At 49.6% G+C, this 21,571-nt stretch overlaps 1 protein-coding gene across 3 annotated transcripts in view; it reads right to left on the bottom strand.

The window, feature by feature from the left end:
• Positions 1 to 1,958: 1,958 nt before the first annotated feature.
• Positions 1,959 to 21,571, bottom strand: part of SHISA6 (shisa family member 6) — a 193,125-nt gene continuing 173,512 nt past the window's right edge. For 2 of the 3 annotated variants that reach the window (XM_033076581.2, XM_033076582.2), the window contains 2 exons: positions 16,292 to 16,444; positions 3,000 to 8,440 (listed from right to left, as the gene is read on the bottom strand). In XM_033076581.2, coding sequence (XP_032932472.1) covers positions 7,890 to 8,440; positions 16,292 to 16,444 — 704 coding nt within the window. In that variant the 3' untranslated portion in view covers positions 3,000 to 7,889. Of the gene's footprint in view, positions 2,743 to 2,999; positions 8,441 to 16,291; positions 16,445 to 21,571 lie in introns of those variants that run through there. The other variant, XR_004419782.1, reaches the window with a different exon arrangement.

Genomic DNA, 21,571 nt, shown 5'->3' with positions numbered 1-21,571 from the left:
CAGCTGGTCCTGTTCTCTGCTGCCTCTGTGCCCCCAGGGAGGTTCCTGCTGGGTCACAGGGACCTGCTCAGCCTGTCCCACTGCCCTGTGCCCCATTCCCAGGGAGAGGATGTGGGATCTCCCCCAGCAGCAGGGATCCCTGAACCACAGAATGAATCAGGCTGGAAGAGACCTTGGAGATGCTCAGGTCCAGCCTCAGGCCAAACCCCTCCTCAGCTAAAGCACAGCTCTGGGGAGATCCCAGCACACCTCCCAGGGCACTGGTGGTGGCAGAGCTGCCTGCTTCTGGCCAGGGGCTCCTCCTGTCCTGGAACAGCCACCAAAGTGTCACTCTGGGGACGTCCTGCCCTCATCAGGGGTGCTGCCAGGCTGCCCAGGCCACCAGGGCCACTTGGGCCACCAGCAGAGAAGCTGAGAAGGTCACCCAGGGAGGCCAGTCAGGGTGGCTGAAGGCTGCTCAGCAAACACTGAACTCTGCACCTGAGTGCTGACATCAATTACCACGGACTGGGAGCAGTGGGATTTACTGACTTTTGAGGGAAGAATTAGTCCCAGCTTCATCGCTGTCACCGCTGGCTCTCAACACCACAAATCCTGACGTTCTCCTCAATAACTTTTATGGGAAGTGGAGAAATTAGCCAATTCCCTGTTGCTCCATCCCCACTTATTAGTGCTACACAGAATTGGGTCATTATGAGTAGAACTGAAAGGCAAAATGAAACTTCTCCCTTAAAAATGCATTTTAATTAACTCTGCTGGAGTCATGTGCTCCTTAGAAAGTGCTGATTGTGCCTTACTGACTGAGCTCTGCTCACACAGGAGACCACAAGCTTGGCCAAAGGGCTACAAAAGGGCCTTGTCTTCCCTCTGGACCCACCCTGGAAGATGATGGTGGGGTGTTGCTCCTCAAAACTTGTTTGATCTGTTAAAGTTTGATCTGCTAAAGCTGAGCAGTAAAGTAGCAGAAAGATACAGAATCATTGAATTACAGACTGGGTTGGGTTAAAGGGGACATGAAAGATGATCCAGTGCCACCCCTGCCATGGCAGGGACACCTCCCACTGTCCCAGGCTGCTCCAAGCCCCAATATCCAACCTGGCCTTGGGCACTGCCAGGGATCCAAGGGCAGCCACAGCTGCTTTGGGCTTCACCACCCTCACAGCCAAGAATTTCCTTCTAATATCCAAACCAAACCTACTCTATCTGTGTGAAGCCATTCCCTGTGTCCCGTCACTCCATCCCTTGTAAATATTCTCTCTTCTCCTTTCTTGTTGGCTCCACTCAAGCACTGAAAAGCCCCAGTCAGGTCATCCTTGATCCCTTTTATTTTCCAGGTTGAACAATCCCAAGGTGCCAGAACAAAGACTGAAAGCAGAGCTTGGGCTCGGTGAGTGAGTGCTGGAGAGGTGACAACCTCTGCCCCACACAGGGCAGCAGTGGGAAGGATCCCTGCAGCAGCAGCAACGTGAAATATGAAATTTTACATTTCCTTCACAAAAGGCAAGGAAATAATCCCTGCCACGTTTCCCAGCTGGACAGAGTGGTAAGGAAGCCCAGGTTCAGGGTAGAAATGAAAATGCAGTTTGACCCCTCTGGGGTGGCAGTGGGGGCTGCTCAATCAGACCCATCCTGACCTCCTTGGCACGTTCACATCCTGGAAAGGTGATGGGGAAAATCCTGTGTATGCTCCACTGCCAAGGGCAAAAGCAAAGTCCCTGTGGAAGCCTCACCACCATGGGACATTCCACAAGTTCCAGCTTTGCAACTCAAGGCTTTCTAGATGGAGACAATATCATGGATTATGGAGGCAAACTTAAGGAAGGGCAACTTTAAAATAAAGTCTTCTAGGCTTGTGAGACAGAATTTTACAGCAAATGCTAATGTCTCTGCTCCCCCTCTTTTTCCTGGCAAGATGATGAAATGCAGTAAATAAATACATAAAAATAATGAGTCTTCCAGACCTTGCAGCATTCATTTTAATAGATGCTATTTAACTACACACAGAATCACAGATATCTACCTTTCAAACGCTGGTTACAAAGATTGGGAAGGCTGCCAACAAAATGGCTTTTATTTCCCCCCAATAGATATCAAAAAGAAACAATTTATATGTTGAAATTGCCTTTATTTTTTAATCCATAAATAGTTGTTACTGACAAAAGTGGAAAAATCCTTAAGACTCTAAATTTTACTAAACTGATAATATTTTTGTTTACAGTACATACAGAATGTGCTTTTACAGGTAAGTATAACAACAAGAATAATACAGAGAAAAACAGTCAAATACTGCTCATCTTGAAGCTTGTTTAATGGTTAACCAAGAGTCTGTGCAAAGTTACAGATACAAATGTACTTCCTCTTCAGTACTACTGTATAATAAACATGGAATCCATAAACTGGGCTAAAGCACAAAAATATCCACTTAACCCCTCTTAGGAAATATTGTCCCCCAAACTAAAAATATTACAGTAAGAAGTGTCTTTCTCAGAGCCAAGAAACTCTTGCTACAAAATTGTCTCAGGGGTTTGCAGGCGGCGGGGAGTGGCGGCGGAGCAGAGGGGCAGGGGGAGCAGCTCCTCCTGGCAGTGGGGTGGGGTGGAGACCTCCCGGGATGGAGAGAGACCTCCTGGGATGGAGAGAGACCTCCTGGGATGGAGAGAGACCTCCTGGGATGGAGAGATCTCCTGGGATGGAGAGAGACCTCCTGGGGATGGTGAGAGATCACTTGGGATGGAGAGAGACCTCCTGGGATGGAGAGAGACCTCCTGGGATGGAGAGAGATCTCCTGGGATGGAGAGAGACCTCCTGGGATGGAGAGATCTCCTGGGATGGAGAGAGACCTCCTGGGATGGAGAGAGACCTCCTGGGATGGAGAGAGAACTCCTGGGATGGAGAGATCTCCCGGGATGGAGAGAGACCTCCTGGGATGGAGAGATCTCCCGGGATGGAGAGAGATCTCCCGGGATGGAGAGAGACCTCCTGGGATGGAGAGAGATCTCCTGGGATGGAGAGAGACCTCCTGGGATGGAGAGAGAACTCCTGGGGATGGAGAGAGACCTCCTGGGATGGAGAGATCTCCTGGGATGGTGTGGCCACGGTGGAGAGCCGGGGTGCTGGAGCAGAGATCTCTTCCATTAACACCGACACACTCGGAACAGCCCCGTCCAACTCTGCCCTGGCCCTTGGGTGAAGCACAGCTGGCTTTTCCCAGCTGGGATTTGGGTTGGGGAGGGCACCTGTCAGCACTGAGACAGCTGGGAACAGTCCCTTCTCCCACCTGCCTGTGGACACAGCACACAAGTGGCTGTTCCCCAAGGAGCAGCCCCAACACGGGCTTATTGCTAACAACACTCGCTAGGAAAATATTGAAGCCCCTTCCTCACACATTTCCTTTCTTTCACTCAGCTGAAATACACCTGAACACAAAATCTGCTTGTGCTAAAGGTATTTCAGTAGAGCCCCTCCTTCCATATGAAGCACTAAATCTGAAACTAAACTAAGACAAGCTATTTCTGCATGAGCTAGAGATGGCAAATTGATCCCAAACAGAATTTGTATTTCAAACACAATTAAAATTAACCTGTTTCATGGCGATTTTGTTTTTGTGGTGGAAGAAGACAAGGATGTCTTCCCAGTTACCAGGAACTAAATATCTCTTACCAAAAGCTGATGCCAAACTCCTGCAGATTCCTGGTGGGAATGCTTCTGATAGAACATAAATGTGCATGTGGGAAGCTCAGGTTCCTGGGAGCAGCTTTGCAGCCAGCCAGGCTCAGCAGACATAAATTAAATCCAAGCCAGGGAAGGAGGGCTTACTCCCGGACAACTGTCTGTGTCTCTTCCCACCCACCCCCATCCCCAAGTAACAGATCATCATTTATAAAAGGAGCATTAAAACATTGAAAAATATTTCTTTTTTTTTTTTTTTCCTTAAAACATGATTCACTGGCATTAGAAGGCTTTTTATGACAAAGTTCCTGTTCCGTGTGGTGCTGTGTGTGATTCATTAAAAATAGTTTTCCACGTTTCAAAGAATGATTCAACACAGTTTGGAAGCTTCAGTTGGTACAGGTTCAGTCAGAACGTGTTGATTGCATTTTGCAGTATGTATGTATATATATATTTGTATCTATATACACATACACAGAGAACTGTAAAAAAACCCAGTGCAGCCATCCAGGATGTGTTGCTGCTCAGGGAATGCAAATAATTATCAGCTTGTAGGAAATAATATAAACTTTTCTACATCCCCCTCCCCCAGTCCCTGCACATGCACTCTGGGAACTGGATGCTCCTCAGGTGTTTGTTTGCACCTGTGGGTGGAGAAAATACAGATCAATTCTTCAGAGAATATGAGATTAATCAAGGCAGGTTCTATTTTACTGTACAGAGGAATGTGGCTGCTTCCCACTTTTCTCCTGAGTGCAGGGTGTTGTGGTGACTCAGACATGAGGAGAGGGAAGCAGGAGGGTCCTAGTGCAGGGAACAGCATCCCTTGGAGCTGCTGCCTGCCAGGACCCTGACCAGGAGGAGAGCAGTGGCAATCTGGGCAATCCCAGCCCGGCTCTCTCGCTCTGGGCAGACATTGGACTGAGACACATCACACACGATGTGTCGGGACAATGACAAACAAGATTAACAAAAACACTTTGCTGCTCTACAGTTTCTGTGGTGAGAGGGTCTCAGAGCACTTTCACCGACATTATGGTCTGATCCCTCCACAGAGCTGGAAATTCCCATTATCATCACATGAGGACCATGGGGAGCTGAAGGGCTGGGGACCAGGCTGTGGGTCATGGCACTCGGTCCCAGACCAAGTGTTCTTCCAGTGACAAATTCTCATGAGGAGGAATAAGAGAAAAAAAATGACCTAAGGACACCTGTGTGTGCTGAAATGCCACTGCCCCACCCACCAAGCCATTCCAGCACACAGAGCGAGCTGTGGGAACACATGGTGCCCAGGTGGTATCCAGGGCACGGTTCCTTCCCAAGGAAATTTGCTGAAAATTTTCTGTGGTGGTGGCAGAGTCCCTGAAGAGATTTGCCCTAAAAAAGCTCCTTGTGGGACACATCTGCTTGAAACAGTTGAGTGGGTGGAAAAAAGAGAAGGAAATGAGGCTAAGATTTCTCTGGAGGATTCTTGCCCAGGTAGGACATGTCAGCAGAGGGCCTGTGATATTTGTTAGCCAGAACAGAAGACACAGAGGTCAAATTGCCCAGGCACAGCTCAGCATCAGCATGGGCTACTCAAACAAAAAGTTTCCAAATTTTCATATGGTCCAGCAACTTCTTAGTTCACAAATGGAACACTGAGATGAGGACTAGAGCTTGAGACACACAGCTATGGACATGGAAAGAGAGGAGTGTTCACCTACCCACAGCCTCTCACCGTCACCTCTTCTCCAACTCTGCCACCACAGCTCCTTCAGACTCTACAGTGGACTCTGCTCTGCCACAGTTCAGATCTCCCTGGCTGTGCTTGGGCCAGGAAGAGCCCCAGAACCTCAGCAGGGGCTGCCTCTCCATCAGCCATCAGTTTCTCTTCACAGGAGTCCCACACTTTGGCCTGTGGGAAGGTCAGCAAGGGCAATGTTCTCACAGGGATTGTCTTCTGGGAGGAAAAATCCAGGGGCTGAGCCGAGGAGCTTGGAGGTAGTCAGGGGAGAGTAGTGTCCATCAAGGGAGGGGGCAGGAGATGAGGTGTGAGCCTGTTCTGCCTCATCCCTCCCATGCCATGAACTGCCACCCTGATCCACAGACAGTTCTGGTTGTTGCCCAGAGTGGTTTTGCCCAGGGCTGCAGGATCTGACCCTGGAGACCGTTATTTGTTTGCTCCCTCCCAGCTCAGTTTCCGTCAAACAAAGCCCCAGTAACCTCTCACTGATGGAGTCCTTCTCAACAGTCTTCATCAGATGGGGCAGCATAAAGCTCTGGAAATAGGACCAGCTCCAGGACAGTCTGGAAAGAGAAAGGCCACCTGGACACCCCACTGAGCCCACCTGTATGTCCCACTGGGGTAAGGACACGTGTTCCTGCTGCCTACCCTGCACCAAAGCCTCCACAGGAGACTCACGCCCATGCCCTACCATCAGTGTTTGCTACAGGACTTGACACAGCTGGGCTGGGAATGTCATTAAGGCCAGGAGGTATCTGAGGGGAGGGAGGAGGGCAGAGCAAAGTTCAGTGAAGCCTAATGAGGAGCCATGCAGGAAAAGAGTTGGTGTGGGAACATGGAACACGAAGAGAAGTGCACAGGGATGCGCTCACAGCCTGAAGTCAGTCGTCATCTCACCAGGTGTGTGTGTGTGCTGGGGCCTCAAGGGCACTCCAGGGACAGTGTCTAGCACCCACAGCTCCAGCACCAGGTCTGGCTGGCCTTCAAGCCCCCTGAGACCCTTTCCTGGCCACAGAAGTGTGTTCTGGTGGGAGTCGGTTCTACAGAATTTGGTAGGAGCATAAATTAAAAAAAAAAGAAAAAAAAAAAAAGAGAAAATAAAAGAAAACCCAAATCTAACAAAAAATCAAAGCAAAGCCCAATCTGTCTGGAAAGCCAAAGATAAAACCCTCACAAATTCTGGACCCACGAGTCTATGTTTTAAAGATTTTACAAATATACAGTATCTAATTAGCGTTATATCAGATATACAACATGCCCATTAATTATAATTATGCTGGATATATAATTTATATGCATGAAATGTAACTGTCATCATGATTAGGATTGGGACTCAGTGGAATTGGAATTTGGAAGGTTTTCTTGGGAGGCCATTGCAGGGAGAGAAAACCACGGAAAGTTACCGACCTGCATTTCGGTAAACAGACACCCTCAGCTTTGTGCCTCTGCTAAGGGCTGGAAAAAGATTTGCTACATATGGAGCTCTAGGCTGTAAATGGGAGGAGAAACAGGGGAACTGGGCCATGGAAAATGCTATCAGGAAAAGAAACTTCTGGGGAGAAATCCAGGCTCGGTGACAGACCCCTGCCTCACAGGGTCTCAGTGGGGTCAGGACCTCCCCCAGCACAGGCCAGCAGTGTGGAGCTGAATGGGTTCTGGTGCTTTAGGTTCAGCAGTGGCAAGAAGCTGGAGGAAGAGAAACCCTCTTCCTCCTTCCTATTTACATGTTGGAGACACCAAGATACTAGAATGAGTGGAGGAAAGGGTCTAACAAGCATTTCAGCATATTTGTGCTTATTGAACACATCAACCCCACTACTTCCTACACTGAGAGAGCAGGCGATTTGTAGGCACTAGTATGTTTTTATCTTATGAGTATATTTAGTATAAACTAAAACTTTATTTCTCAGCCAGGCTATTCTTGTCCTTAGATCTGCCAGTCCCGTAGGAAAGTCTGCCCTTGAATTTGCTCCAAGGGTGACAAAGAACAGATGCATGGAGGCTGATGGGTGTCGAGCAGCCTGGGGGTGACCCCAGCAGCCAGAACTTCCCTACTTGCTACAGAAAGGCCAAACATGAGGACGAAGAATGAGGCCCCTTCCTGCCAGGATGCGGGGGGGGGCTGCATTTCCTCCTCCCTGTCTCAGGCTGCTTCTCCTTGGAGCAACTGAAAAGTCCTGAATTCATGGAAACTATGGGATAATGCAGGTGAGCCCTTGGAAGGAGCCATCGATTACTATGGCTTTCTTTGACAGAAACTGATGCACATCAGGAAATTTCCTCTGTTATCCCTCACTAGTGTCTGACTGCTGCTTCAGTTCTTCCTGTGTCACTGATGAAGGGGTGGCTTTAAAAACAACGTGGGCGGGACTGTCAGAGAAGTCTTTGCAGACACTGAGTTAGTAGAGGTTATCTTGGCCTATAAGGCCACTGCAGAACAGGGTGCTGTGGCCACCCCAGTCCTTAAGGAGTATCTACAATGCACTGGGTCGTGTCAAACAGTCACCTCGGTTTTGCTGGCGGTGCGGTAGTGGTGGTGGTGGCCGGGGATGTAATGCAGCTGTTCCACCGTGTTGTGCCGGCGCGAGGCGAACGCTTGGCGCTTGGCCGAGGTCGGGTTCATACTCAAGGTATTGTACAAGTTATTTGAGGCACTGGGATGGGAGTGCATTTTTGACATCCTGTAGCGATCCAAGACTGGTGTTGACACAAAGACATCCGTGTGTGACAATGCCCTGGACATGGACTGCTCGGGGTACCCCGAGCGCTCCGGGGACAGCAGCGGGTCCTGGGAGTGCAGGCGCTCCGCTGACAGGAGCTGCTCGTCTGAGAGAATCCGCTCGTAGGACATGCTGAACTCCTCAGGCATGATCCTCTCAGGGGACAGCACCCTGTCCTGGGACATGGCCCTGATGGGACGGCGGGGCCTGTCCCGGTGGTTGCCCTGCTGAGACATTTTGATGACGTTGATGGGCAGTGTGCCCCGGGCTGCCAGGTCGGGCAGGTGTCTCCTCCTCATGTAGTACTCGTCAGCCTCTTTGTCAGCTGTGGGAAGGGAAAGGGAGAGGTTAGAAATGTCAGAGTGCTGTCCCAGGGTGCAGAGGGGCTGTGCTCAGCACACAGCCCCCAGGCTGCCTCCTGGTGACACCCGAGGGACCATCTGCCACAAGCAGGGACAGCCTGGGTGGGTGGTGCCACCAAGGGCTTGTGGGACAGTGCAAGACCCTGGGCAGTGCATCCCACACCCCTCCATGTGCTGTGGAGGATGTACATGAGAGTTCTGGAGAACCTCCCAAATGTCACCTTCATGGGAAAGAACAGGGCAGGTGACACAAGAAGGTGAGGTCCCTGTTTGAGGTCCCCATGTCACCTCTGGCTTGAGACCTGGGTATTCCCTGGAGCCCATTTTTATTACCACAATTAAATATTTGCACATGTGATCACAAAACAGGTTTGGTGGTCATGGGATGGTCTCTGAGACAATGAATCACCTGCCTAAGGTTTCATTTCCCATTTTTATAATCAGTCTTGGTTGATATAATGGAATTTATCCCACGGAACATTTCTTGCTCAGTTTGCTGCTCCTGCATCTTAAATGATCTCTCTGCTGCTCTGAAATGCAGCACACACTCCCCACACACTCACCCTCCTAATTTTGGCTTTGAGAGAAATGCTGCAGTCAGAGGATGTTGGCTACTGCAGCTGTATCGTGATAGATCACTGGAATCCTATAGCAGCTTCAACGACCTGATTCAATCAACTGGTAATTTAAAGAAGCAGCTCCACAGTTGTTTTAGATTTTTTAAAAAGCAACAACAGAAACACAAAAACTTTCTGGTTAATCCCTCTGATGTTCTTATGCTGTGAACTGAGGTACTGGGATCACTTACCTGGAAGGAGGCTTGGCAGTCCTTGGGCAGCCTGAGATGTGCCTGTGGCTGCAAAGCCCAGAACACCCATCCCTCCCCAAAATTCCACTGTGGAATGGGAGAGCACAGCTCTGGACTCTGTGGGTCAGGAGATGGAGTCTGCCTTAGGGTGCAATACAGGATGTAACCAGCAGTGTGTATTCTATCACCAGCTGTTAAACCAGCTGGGGCAGTGCTCTTTATCTTTCCACAGCCCATCCTCCCTCCAGGAGATCTCTCCTGTCCATGGCCACTGAGTCTCACTGCATGACTGATAAAATTCCATCATCCCATGGGGAGATGCTCCAGCCAGGGAGGGGAGCCAAGCCTTTCCTACTTAGATAAAATCTGAGATTTGGAACATCAGAGAAGCCTTTTCCACTGGATCCCAGAGGAACACCAGACCCTTCCCCATCATCACTGGACCTTCAGAGGAAAACTGCACTTTGTACAGGAGCACTGCTCCAACTGAGCCACATCTGTCACTGCAGGAGGATGCAGCCACCATGGAATGGGACTGCTGCCAACACCCTGACTGACTGACAGGGTGTCAGGCTGGATTCTGACTCTGTCAGTGTTTTGGAGGTTTTTTTGGATTTTTTTTTAAACTGTATTTCTATTTTAATTTTTCCTACTAAAGAACTGTTATTCTCATTCCCATATCTTTGCCTGAGAACTCCTTAATTTCAAAATCATAATAATTTGGGGAGGGAGGGAACCTGTCTTTCAAACCAAGACAGAGCCACATGTCATGCTCCACACTTATCATCCCTGTGAGCCTTCTGTCTCATTTGTCTGTCTGAGAGGTTCTCCTGATGTGACCAGAAGCATCCCCCTCCCTTTCTGGCTCATCAGTGACCTCAGAGCCCCTTAGAGTGAGACCCATCCCAGACACCTGGCAGGTGCCCTCCTCTCCTTGGAGAAGACAGCAGTGGTGTGCAGGAAGCAGATTCCTCATGCAAAGGTAAAGGAAATTTTTCCACCTTACAGAAGAAACAAAGTTTGTTGCAAAGGAGGAGGAAGAGTTTGGCATGAAGTCCCCAGAGCTGGGCACACACAGGACCCATCAGGGACTGTCCCTACCAGGCTTGAGCCAAGTGCTGATGGGCAAACGATTCCTGTCCTACCCATCCTCAGCCAGCTCCTGGGATGACACAAAATTCCTCTGGAATTTGCTTGTCCAACAAATATGATGAAGATATGTGATAATAAAGGGGAACCTTGTTTATTTTCTCAGCTCCAATTTTTCAGTCTGTGGCAGGTGATACAAGATAGGAAAAGATGAGATGGTGGAAGAGGAAATTTTTCCATGTGTGGAGATTCTGAGGATGTCAGAGTGACAGAAAGAACAAAGCTGTGCTGCAGGATGGTCAGGGTGATCATGGGGCAGGTGAGGTAGGTGCTGCCTCTTCCTGTGGGCCCTCAACGGGCCTGGTAGTTAAATAATGGTGGAAATTCCCTCGTTCTTCTGACATAGCCATCAGTGTGCAGGTTTCATGCACCACACTGGCTGGGAGTTGAAGACTTGTGTGACAGAGCTCCTGTGGTGGGTGCTGACAGCATCCCAGAGCTTTGCCCACAAGGCACCAGCTCAGCCAAACCCTGCAGGGCTGTCACCACCCTGAGCTGGGCACATCCCTCACTTTTGTCCTCAGCCCCTCTCCCACACTCTCCCTTCCCTGCTCCCTGTGCACAGCCCAGATCCGTGGGGAGGTGGGGTTGGTTCCTGCCTCACATCCAGAAGTAGGAGCTGAGAACATCTGTGCCACCAGGGCTGCTGCCAGCCCCTTCCTCCCAGCCCACACCTCTGGGCATGAGGTCACCCACAGCTCCCTGTGCCCGCTTCCTGCTGTGGGATTTGCTCTCCTGAGCACACACTGCAGGAATGACTCTTTATTTTTTGCCATCCAACACTTCTTGGAAGGATGTCTCACTGCAAATGTCAGGCAGCAGCTCTCCTGGCCTCGAGCTCTCGTGTCTTTAAAATCACCTTCTAGGAAGCCTGAGGGTGGGGGAAATTCCATATGGCCCCAGGAAGTGTAGGCATTTCTATTCTATGTTTTGGCCATAGTTAGAAATGCCACGCTGGTGTGCACAGGCTCGGCAGCGATGCTGGAGGCTGGCTGCAGGATGGGAATGAAGCAATTAGCACTCTGGCACTTGGCCTCTGCTCTGGATGAGAGGAGTTCCACCGGATTTGCCCATGTGACTCTAAATAGATGTAATTAAAGCACAGAACATCCCAAATGGAGATGTGCTTGGATGCTCACACCTGGCTCTGGTAATTGCCAGCAGGAGCTAAACCAGCTTATGTGAGGTTTACAGCTTTAGGCTGCTAGAGAGGTGGCACAATCAGCTGATTGGAAGTGGATTGAGGTTGTTCCTTAGATTAAAAATGCAGCATGCTCTACACTTTAAAATGTTTTGTCCATTGGGATCATAAAAAAATACCTTTTCCTTCCCTCTCCCACCCTATGACCCTGGTACAGGTCTGTGCAGCCTTTTGCTGACCTTTTAGGGTGCTGGTTTAATTTCAAAGATGCTTCTTTGAAGCTGTGCCCCCCGTGGTGCTGAGGAGGAGGAGGAACATTTCCAGGTGTGGGAAAACTTCTCATCTCCAGCTTAGAGGTGTTGGAGCAGCCGTGTGTCACACCCAACAAGCTGCTCGAGCAGCAGCAGACAGACATTTTCCAGGCTGCTGGCTCTGAGAGGGGTGTCAGCCTGAGCTAGGGATGGGGAACAGAGCCTGACAGGAATGTGCTGCACCAGACACGTGCCCCGTGCCAAGGAAGAGCTCAGCACAGCACTGGAACAGCAAATTCCTGCACCCAGGGACAGCAGAGAGACAAATCCAGCTCCAGGCTTGGGGGAGTGGAGCTCCAGGAGCTTTGCCCACCAGTGAGGGTGGGAAATGAAGAGCTCTGGTTTCACAGTTGGCCAAAACCAAAGTTTCTTTAATCTAGGGATCACAAAAAGGGGGCTGGAACTGGAGCATCTTTCAGATTCCTTCCAACCCAAACCATTTTGTGATCCCTAGATTAAAGAAACCCTTTCAGGGTTTCCATGGACCCTTCCAGGCTGGTTCATGTCACCCTGATCATGCCAACACAGTCCCAGGGACAGCTGGGTCTGATAACCCTGCCTCTTACCTTGCCACTGATGCTCACCTGAGAGCAGACAGTCACAATTTAACCAAAATAAAACCACAATCCAGCGTGTTTCTCCATCAAGGATGTGCTTAAAAATTTAAAGAAGTGTCCTAAGAGGATTCCAAAAATGCAAAAATTGTGAGCAGATGAAAAGAAATCACTGGTGTAGTGCATGACAGGATTTTTTTCTATTTTTTAATCAATCCCATACTTCTGGGTCTTTCCTTGTGTTTTTTAAACATTTGGAACTGGAATTACTGATAATTATGCTTTCTGCACACTTTCTGGGCTTTTTCCATTGATTTTGGTTGGGGTTTTTCTGCCCTTTTCTTTCCTCCTTTGGCAGTTTCTAGAACATCAGCCAGGCTGGTCTCATCAAACTTCAGGAATGTTTCAACTACCTTGGTTTCAGGCTAAGCTGTTTTGCCCTCAGTTTTCTTGGTGTTTTTTCCCCTCATTTGGAGGGAGATCCCCAAATAAATGCTCTTACACATTCCACCTCAACCTAAGATGCCACTGCAGAAAGGCAGAGCAGAGCTCCTCTGGCACTGAAATTCCAGAAATTCCAGAACAAAATGGGGTTTGTGGTGCTCTGGGAAGGGAACATGGAGCAAACAGCCAAGGACAGTTTTTCTTCCTGTTCTTATACATTACCATGGGGAGAATAGCTGCACATGTGTGTGCATGTGAGGCCATCACAAGAATTCCCCTTCTTTTCCTAAAGGTAATTTTTTCCCCAGCTTTCTCCCTCTGCAGCTCCAGCAGGTTTCCTCTCTGGGCTTGTCTCTCCTTGTTTTAATTGGCTTTAACATTTCCAAGCTGCCCAGTCACTTGTGATGATTCTCCAGCCAGCACCAAGTGGTTTAATATGCCTGAAAATAGGAGCTTCCTTCCTGACTGACCTTTCTCACTTCGCTGGGAGAGCAATTCCCTGCAGCACCAGGCAGGATGGAATTAATCTGGCTGCTCTTGCTCAGCCCCATTCTCACTGCTCCCATCACTGCTCCCATCACTGCTCTTCCCCCTGCCAGGGCACAGGGGGTGCCCAGCCCCTCAGAGACCCCCAAAACAACCCAGGTGGGCTCCTGTTGTCTGTGCCCTGGTCTTTCACCATCTGTCTCTGCTAACTGAAGGAAAATAATTCACTTTTCCCTGCCTGGCAAGCCTGAGGAAGCCTAGACAAGCACCTGAAACATAGATTAAATATATATATATATATATATATATATCTAATGTGTTTTATCTTGCTCAAACACAAGTATTTTTTAATGATCTCTTCATAACATTTTTATTTTTTTTCCTAACCATGACAAGGAGTTCATTGAAAAGAAATAATTTTAAATAAGAAAAATTAAGGACCAATAAATAATTTTTGAACTCCAGCTTTTAGATACCACACTTTTTTGTGTTGCCATCAGCTCCTTCATATGGAATAAGAAAATGATCTTGCTGGCATTTTGCAAGGGGAGGTTTGGGAGCTGGAAGCCTCTTTTCCTTTGGCTCTGGAGTAGAGCAGCTGCAAGAGAGTGATTCAGTGATTCTGGAGGTGCTGAGTGTATTCAGCCCCAGTGGGAGCAGGGAGGGCTTGGCACTGACAGGGCTGAAACTCCTTGGCTGCTCAGAAATGCAGAGCTGGTCTGGCATCTGCCAGGTGCTGTGCTAGAGGCTGGGTTGGTGTCCTGCAGACACTGGAGCCTGTCCAGACCTGCCCTGCATGGGTCACTGGGTGGGATTTGCCCTGCAGTGAGTGAGGATTCCCTGTTTTGGTTTGTTTTGAGGTTTTGATTGAACCTGTCTCCAGGCAAGGGCCAAAGACAAGCTCAGTGTCCTTGGTCACTGCCAGGGATGCCCTGAGTGGGACAGGGACTGCCCAGAGGGACAGGGAAGGCTCCAGGAGCACTGAGTGCACTCAGAACATTTAACCTTGGCACCCTAACACAAACTTACTTTTGTCATTTTGGACAAAGATCTAGGAAATCAGAGGATCACACTGCAGAATCCCAGACTGGTTTGGGTTGGGAGGGACCTTAAAGATCATCCAGTTCCACCACTGCCATGGCAGGAACAGCTTCCACTGTCCCAGGCTGCTCCATCCTGGCTTTGGACACCTCCAGGGATCAGCCACAGCTTCTGTGGGCACCCTGTGCCAGGGCCTCCAGAAAGTGAATTTTGTGTGCAGAGAAATTCTCATTTTGGTCACCTCAAAATGGGAACAATTCAAAGCAGAAATATTACAGTGCCCTGATTTCAAGGGGTTTCCAATACCAGACATTATCATCCAAGCTACTCATGAACATGGACTGTTCAGCACTGGTTGGGAATGAGAGATCCAAGTGTTCCCAGGGAGGAAAGCTTATGGCAGAGGCAGAGCTGAGCACAGGACACAGGGCACAGGGAGCAGGGCAGGCTCCAATCCCCAAATACTCAGCCCTGGTCTCCACCACATTCTTACTTTTAAGCACATCAAATGAATTTGCCTTAATATTAAACAGGTACATAAGTCCCACATTGAAGAGCCAAGGAGTGGACTGAGGGTTTTTGGGTGTTTTTTGTTTTGTTTTGTTTTGGTTTTGTTTGGGTTTGTTTTTTTTTTTCTTTGTTTGTTTGTTTTTTGGCTGCAAAATCTCCCACAGATATTCCTTATGGGCAGTCCACGGGCTTCCCTGCCACTTAATTTGGTGTGTCTCCCTTAGCTGGCTAAACTGGGAATGCAGATTTTCCACAGACTAAATCAGATCTGCTTCTCATCCTCCCCTGCCCTCAGTGATCCATTGAGGGTAAATATTTTCTCTAAGTAACTTCTCTAAGTTAGGCAGTGTGACTCCATGGCTGCATCCAGAAATTGCTCATAGAAACTACAGACCCAGGGTGAGCCTGCAGAGAGCATTTCCTGCACAAAAATCACTTGTTTTAGAATCCCACTGAAGCAGAAGAGTCTCAGATGAGCAAAGGGGGTGAACTGGAGCATTACAGAACCATTGGCAGAACAATGCAATCCATAAAACTGCAGGAAAGGAGAGATGCTAATGAGTGTGAGCAGGGCAAAGCTGCTGGAATACCCAAAACACCCAGTGGGCCTGAGAGTGGAAGGGGTGAGGAGCAGCTCTGATACACACAGAGCATGGAAAAGAGCATGGATCTGAGTGTGGAACAAGTCTGGACACACAGCATGGGACAGAAAATGGATCTGAGTGTGAATGGGTGAGGAGCAGCTCTGTACACACACCATGGAGCATGGAACAGGTCTGGACACACACACAGAGCATGGAACAGAGTGGATCTGAGCATGGAACAGGCCAGGAGCAGCTCTGACACACACAGAGCATGGAACAGGCCAGGAGCAGCTCTGACACACACAGAGCATGGAACAGGCCAGGAGCAGCTCTGACACACACCGTGGAGCACATGGGCTGCAGCACTGCCCAAGGCAGGCAGGGCTCCTCCTGGAAAAGATGTTCCCAAGCACCTCAGCATCTTTCTGTTGGCATTCCCAGCTGCCCATGGCTGCTGAGATCCCTGGCCTGGCTGTGCCAAGGGCAGCTCTGAGCACCCAGCTGGGCTGGGCTCGGCTCCAGTAGAGAGGAAAGAAGGGCTCTCAGTGAGTCTGTCAGGAGCAGATCCGGGCAGGGGGTGGGAGGCAGCACAGGGAGCAGTAACCACACGTGCTGTGCTGTCCCAGCAATGAAATGTCTCTCCACACTCACCCCTGATGGGAAGTGACAGCCCTGGGAATCAGCACTGGAGATGCCAACCTGGCAGTGCCCCAGCAGAGGGAAGGGTTGTTCCTGAACACCCAGCACAAACCAGACACAGGGGGAACGAAAGGAGCTGACACCTACTGAGTCTCTTCAGAGATGAATATTTACTGGGGTTGGTCTTGACTGCAGACTCATAGGACGGCGGGAGGTGGGAGAGGTTCTGGAAGGAGCGGGAGAAGGACAGGTCGTAGGGCTCGGTGGCTGAAGTGAGGATGTTGTTCATTCGTGGCTTGTCTGCAAAAAACCAGCAGAGAAAGGCAGGTTTAGAGGTGATGAGAGAGGCAGGGAGCCCCACAGGCTCCAGCAGGGAGCAGAGCTGGACCCCAGCCAGCCTCAGTGACAGGCTCTTGACTCAAGCTGGCACCAGCAGATCGTGAGAAATGGATCCTGTGGTGCTGTTTCCTTGTCCACAGCGATCAGGGGAGAGCAAAGTGCTGCCCCAGTCCCTGGAGCATCCCACAGGGATGGGGCTGCACTGGTTCCCACCCCCAGGCTGTGCTCACTCACCTTCACCCCCACACTGTGCTCTGCCCACCCTCAGGGACACAAAACCAGTCTGGGGGGTTCTTTTAGCTGGGGCTGATGGTCCAGCTGCCCTCTCTGTGTGCCACATTCCTCATCAATGCTCTGAATGAACCTGGAGGCTCTGGGGCAGTGCTGGTCCATGGCACTGGGGCTCTGGAAACCTTCCAGCACTCAGGAGTGTGAAACGGGGCTCTAGGGCACATCTGGGGGCACTCAGAGGGCAAGGCAAGGTGTTGGAGAGGTTCCTGAGCCAGGACATCCCTGTCCCTGAGGGGTGCAGGATGTCCCTCTACTCATGTTCATTTTGTTGGTCCCTGAGGGGGTGCCCAGGCAGGGTCTCAGTCCCCTCTGTCACAATTCTAATGCTGAGGGCGCTGTCAGTAAAGATTTGCACTGAGCCCAGACGCTAAAATTTAAGTCCAGATTATCTGCAGGGTTTTGAAACCTTGCTCCTTTGCTGCAAGCTGGAAAATGATCTTTCATCAGCCCAGCCAAGGGACAGGGACCTGTTGGACTGCAGTTATAACTCCCAGGTGTTCAGATATTAAAATGAGCAGATATGAAATTATTTAACAAAGCAGAAACTTAAATTATTGGAAGCAAAGCCAGAACAGACACCAGTGGGCTCTGTCAGACCCCACAGCAGTGATGGGGTTCTGTAGCTGAGGCAAAAGACCAAGGAGGTAGCCACTTCAGGTATGGTCTGAAAATGAATTCAGGTGGGTAAATTCTCTGGTAGAGCAGTAGAATGTCCAAGTCTTGGCTTCACACGTTCCTGCTGTACATCCCTGAAGTGTCCCATGAAGAGCAATGCATGGCCAGTGTGCACTCACCTGCCCCAAGCCCTCTTGCCTCCTCTGCACCATGGGCTGGTTGAGATAAAAGCACAGATTCTGCCCAAAAGTAACAGAGAAGCAGGGGAATTTCACTTGGAAAACTGTTGGCTTTGTGCAGTGTCCATGTACTTGCTAACTTCTCCCATTTCCCAGAAAAAAAAAATTCAAGACAAAATCCACCCAAGTAGAGTGCAGACATTTCACAGACATTTTTCTACACCTGAGTCATAAGTGAATCTGTTTTCTCCAAAATATCTGTAAGAGTGAGGCCATCTCCTCCCCTGCTGCCTTTCTGCCATGTGGAGCCCTGTTTGTTGGACAGCAGGACGTTTTCCTCGCCTCTGAATTTTTCATTTCACGGTGTCCTCAGTGTCCCTGCTGCCTGGAAATGATCCCAGCAGTTCTGGGTATCTGTGCACAGGGATCCAGAGCTGTTCCCACAACTTTTCTTTCACTGTGACTTCCCCTGGATCTTTTAAACCTCCTGTCACCCACCCTCAGCCCTGCAGAGACAGGCTGAGGCAGTCCTGACATTCTTACAGAATTCAGCACTGGTGAAAAACTCCTCCTAACGCTGCAATAACCACCTTGGCTCATAAATCTCCTCTCCTGTTTCTTCTGCTCCTCCCTGCTCTTCTGGAACTGGTTCAGGTGTGGCAGAAAGAGCAGAGACCCAAGGGAGCTGGAGTGTCACCTCCCAGAGAGCATCCTTTCCTTGCTGATGGCTTCAGTCCATTCTAACAGACTGGCTGCAGGATCAGGGAGTGCATCCTGTTCATCGGGGGGCTGGAAACAATTGATTCCATGTTACCCAGTAAACAGAGACTGCATCAGCATTGAAACCATGTCCCCACTCCTCCTCGTGCTTGTGTGGCAAGGACCCTGGGGTAACATCTCTTTGCAAATTCCTCAGGCAGAACCTGTAGCTAATCTCCATTTTCATGGAGGTTTGGACATGCTGCAGTGAGCCCAGCCGTACGCACGGAGCCTGTGCTCGGTGCCAGAGCAGAGCATTAATTGACTATTTGCAGGAGGTGTGTGAAATTAAGTGCCACACGTTTATCTGATGGGCTGCTGCAGGATCACTTCATCTTCTTGCTGCTTCTCCCATCCAGGCAGTCAGGAATGATTCTGGCACACGAGAAGTCACCTTGAAATCCACTGCCCGTCACTCAGCAAAATAAGGGATAAACTGAAATGACCAAAGCTAATTTCAGATGGCTTTTGCATAATGTGGTCTGAGGGGGAGATCAGAGGACTGAGGCACTCTAGTAAGGAGAAATATCTTGTGCAATTTATATTCTGAGGCCAGTTCAGCACGAGTTTCTCAGCAGTTTTTCACTCTGCAATGTATTTGAGTCATGCTTGTGTCTGGTCTCTCTCCTCTTTGTGGTGTTTGTGGGCTCCTATGGAAGCTGCAGGTCATAATCAATAATCAGGATGCAAATAAAAAGGTCTCCCAGTTTCCTGCAAGGCAGCTGAGGTTGTACACTGTGTTCCCCAGCATTCTCACTCCAGCTCTACACTCTGGGCACTGGAAAACGAGCTCTGTCCCATGGCTACTGGGATTAACTATGAAATTCAGGTTTAGTTCCCATTTTCCTCAGCACCATCCTGCATCCCTGTGCCATTTTGTGCCCATTTTCTGACACACCATCCATCCTAGCACAGGAATTGGCAGAGGAGCAGGCAGGAGATGAACTCACCCAGCATAGAGGACAAACAGCAGCCACAGGAACCTCACTCAGAGATTTCTCTGGGGTTCTAAACTCTCTTTGCTACAGGCTCAGAACAGCCCCACCTTGGTACAGTCAATGCAAGGCTTTAAAATTCTGCTGATGTCTCTGATTAATTCAGCAAGAATTCAGCTCTGCAGCATTTCCTCACCCTCCAGGCAGCAGTGGTTGCTCAGTGCCCCAAGCAGGGATGCTCCAGTCCTGGTACTCAGCACAGCCCAGCCCAGAACTCACCAGGTTGGCACAAGGAGCTCGGGAGGCAGCAGGGAGCTCTGTGGAGCTCTAACCTCTCCTCCTGGAGCCCTACCAAGCAAGGTGGGTGCATTTCTTCTGCTTCACGAGCCAGAACTGCCAGGCCAGTCTGAACTCTGCTGTATTTTTATAGGAACCAGAGCATCCTGGGCCAGGCTCTGAGAGACTCCTGCTCCTGCTCTGCTCACAGGGCTGGGCAAGGAGCTGCCCTGGAGGGACTGCCCATGCTCCTGCTACATCCTGATGATGCTTTAGGATTTTAGCTTTTATATTTTTCAAATCCTATTGTGCATTAGTGCATAACTCTGAACTCCATATAACGTCCAGTTAACTGTCTTCACATTTTGGTCAGACAGAAAAATTCCTCTGGGCTGTGATCCAAGGACACAGCACAGCCTGGGCCCCAAAAGTACAAACAAAAGTGAATTGGGGGGAGCAAACTGGGGGAATATTACTTCATTACCTGAAGCTGTAATTGGAAGATCAACCCCTGATATGCAAATAGACCAAACTTATAATTATGTGTAAAACTTGTGACCATTGTCCGTTCTGGGTGTAGCCTCAGGGAGGCTGTGGCTGCCCAAGGTGTATCTATTGAAGGCCTTTAATAAATCCCCACTTTATTCTCTGGATCTTGTCCAGCCTCTGTTGTAGGTGGGCACTCCTGACCCAGACAGGAAAATGGGCTGGGGCTGGTGTGGGTCCTGCAGCCCTGCTGAGCCTGGGGATTGCACTGAAGGTGGACACACAAATTCACTGCTCTGCTGGACTCATGCACTCGGCTGCTGTGGCATCTAAGAGGGAAACAAAGCCCCTCTGAGCTGAGGCAGAGCCTCATTTCTCTGCCAGTGCTTTGCAAGCTCGGTGTTCAGAGAAGTTTCAGGATTTCCAGAGCTGTGCAGATTGGACCTGAAGTCTTCTTGTCACATCTTGCTCTGCTCCTCTTGTTGGAAGACACTTTCAAAGTGTGTTTACATGAGGCACACAACCTTTCATGTTCAAGGATGGGAGCAGATGATACCCAAAACAAAAAAAAAGTGTATTGAAGGCAAAGTTTTAAACAAAGCTCAAGTGGCAAAAGGGATGTGCTGCAGATTTGCATTTGAGTCTGCACATATGTTGTGCGAATTCTGCAAGACATTTCAACAGATGCCTTTTAAAACATTCACCCAGAGAAAGCAAACAATGTCACCTAGGAGAAGCTGCTACAACCCAGCCTTCTGCTGCTCAGCTTCAGCTCAGCAGAGCTCCAGCCCTCTGTCAAAGCTCCCCCTGCTCCCCCAGCCCTGCCTTCTGCTCAGCCCTTTGAAGGCTCAGACGCAAAGTCTCGGATTCTGACGCAAGTTCTTACAAAGGGCCCCGTTCCTGAGGAAAATCTGCTGCCACTGATGACGTTCTGAAGCCTTCTGTGCCAGGCCTCAGAGCTCCCAGGCCATCCTGAAGTGACATGCTGTCAGAGCAGGCAAATAAACTGATGTTCACAGGCTCAAATTAAATTTATAACATGTATCTTCAGTGTTTGTGTTTTCACACTTCTGCTTTCTCGTGTTACAAACGCTGTTATTAATAGTGCTTTGCATTTCTCATGACTAATCTCCAGGAAGTTTCTACATTTCCAGGTCAGATCCTCTGTGGTGTAAATCAGAGCTCTCCTGTGAGTAGCTGCCCTCATTTATATGAGCTGGAGAGGGAGGATTTGAAATTCAGCCAGTGTTAAAACCCCTGTGTCTGTCAGGAGGGCTCTGGGGTTGGGTCTTGCAGGGCTCCTGGCTGACAAGTGAGCAGCAGCCTGAAGGAGGAAGGTGCAGAGGGAAGGGATGCAGCACACGCTGCAGGGATGTGACAATGGCACCCCTGAGTGCTGTTCACCCAGGGGGACCAGCACAGATCCCTGAGCACACAGAGTGTGCACCCCACCACTGGGCTGAGAGCAGTGACGCTGCCAATTAAAATGGGAGAGCTGCAGAAATTAAAATTGTACAGAGCAATCAGAGCAGAGGAGCTGCCCATGC

This window comes from Catharus ustulatus, chromosome 20 (assembly GCF_009819885.2).
Source record: "Catharus ustulatus isolate bCatUst1 chromosome 20, bCatUst1.pri.v2, whole genome shotgun sequence".
In the NCBI taxonomy this organism is placed as follows: domain Eukaryota; kingdom Metazoa; phylum Chordata; class Aves; order Passeriformes; family Turdidae; genus Catharus; species Catharus ustulatus.
Note: the sequence above shows the minus strand (reverse complement) of the source record. Positions and strands in the feature narration are given on the sequence as shown.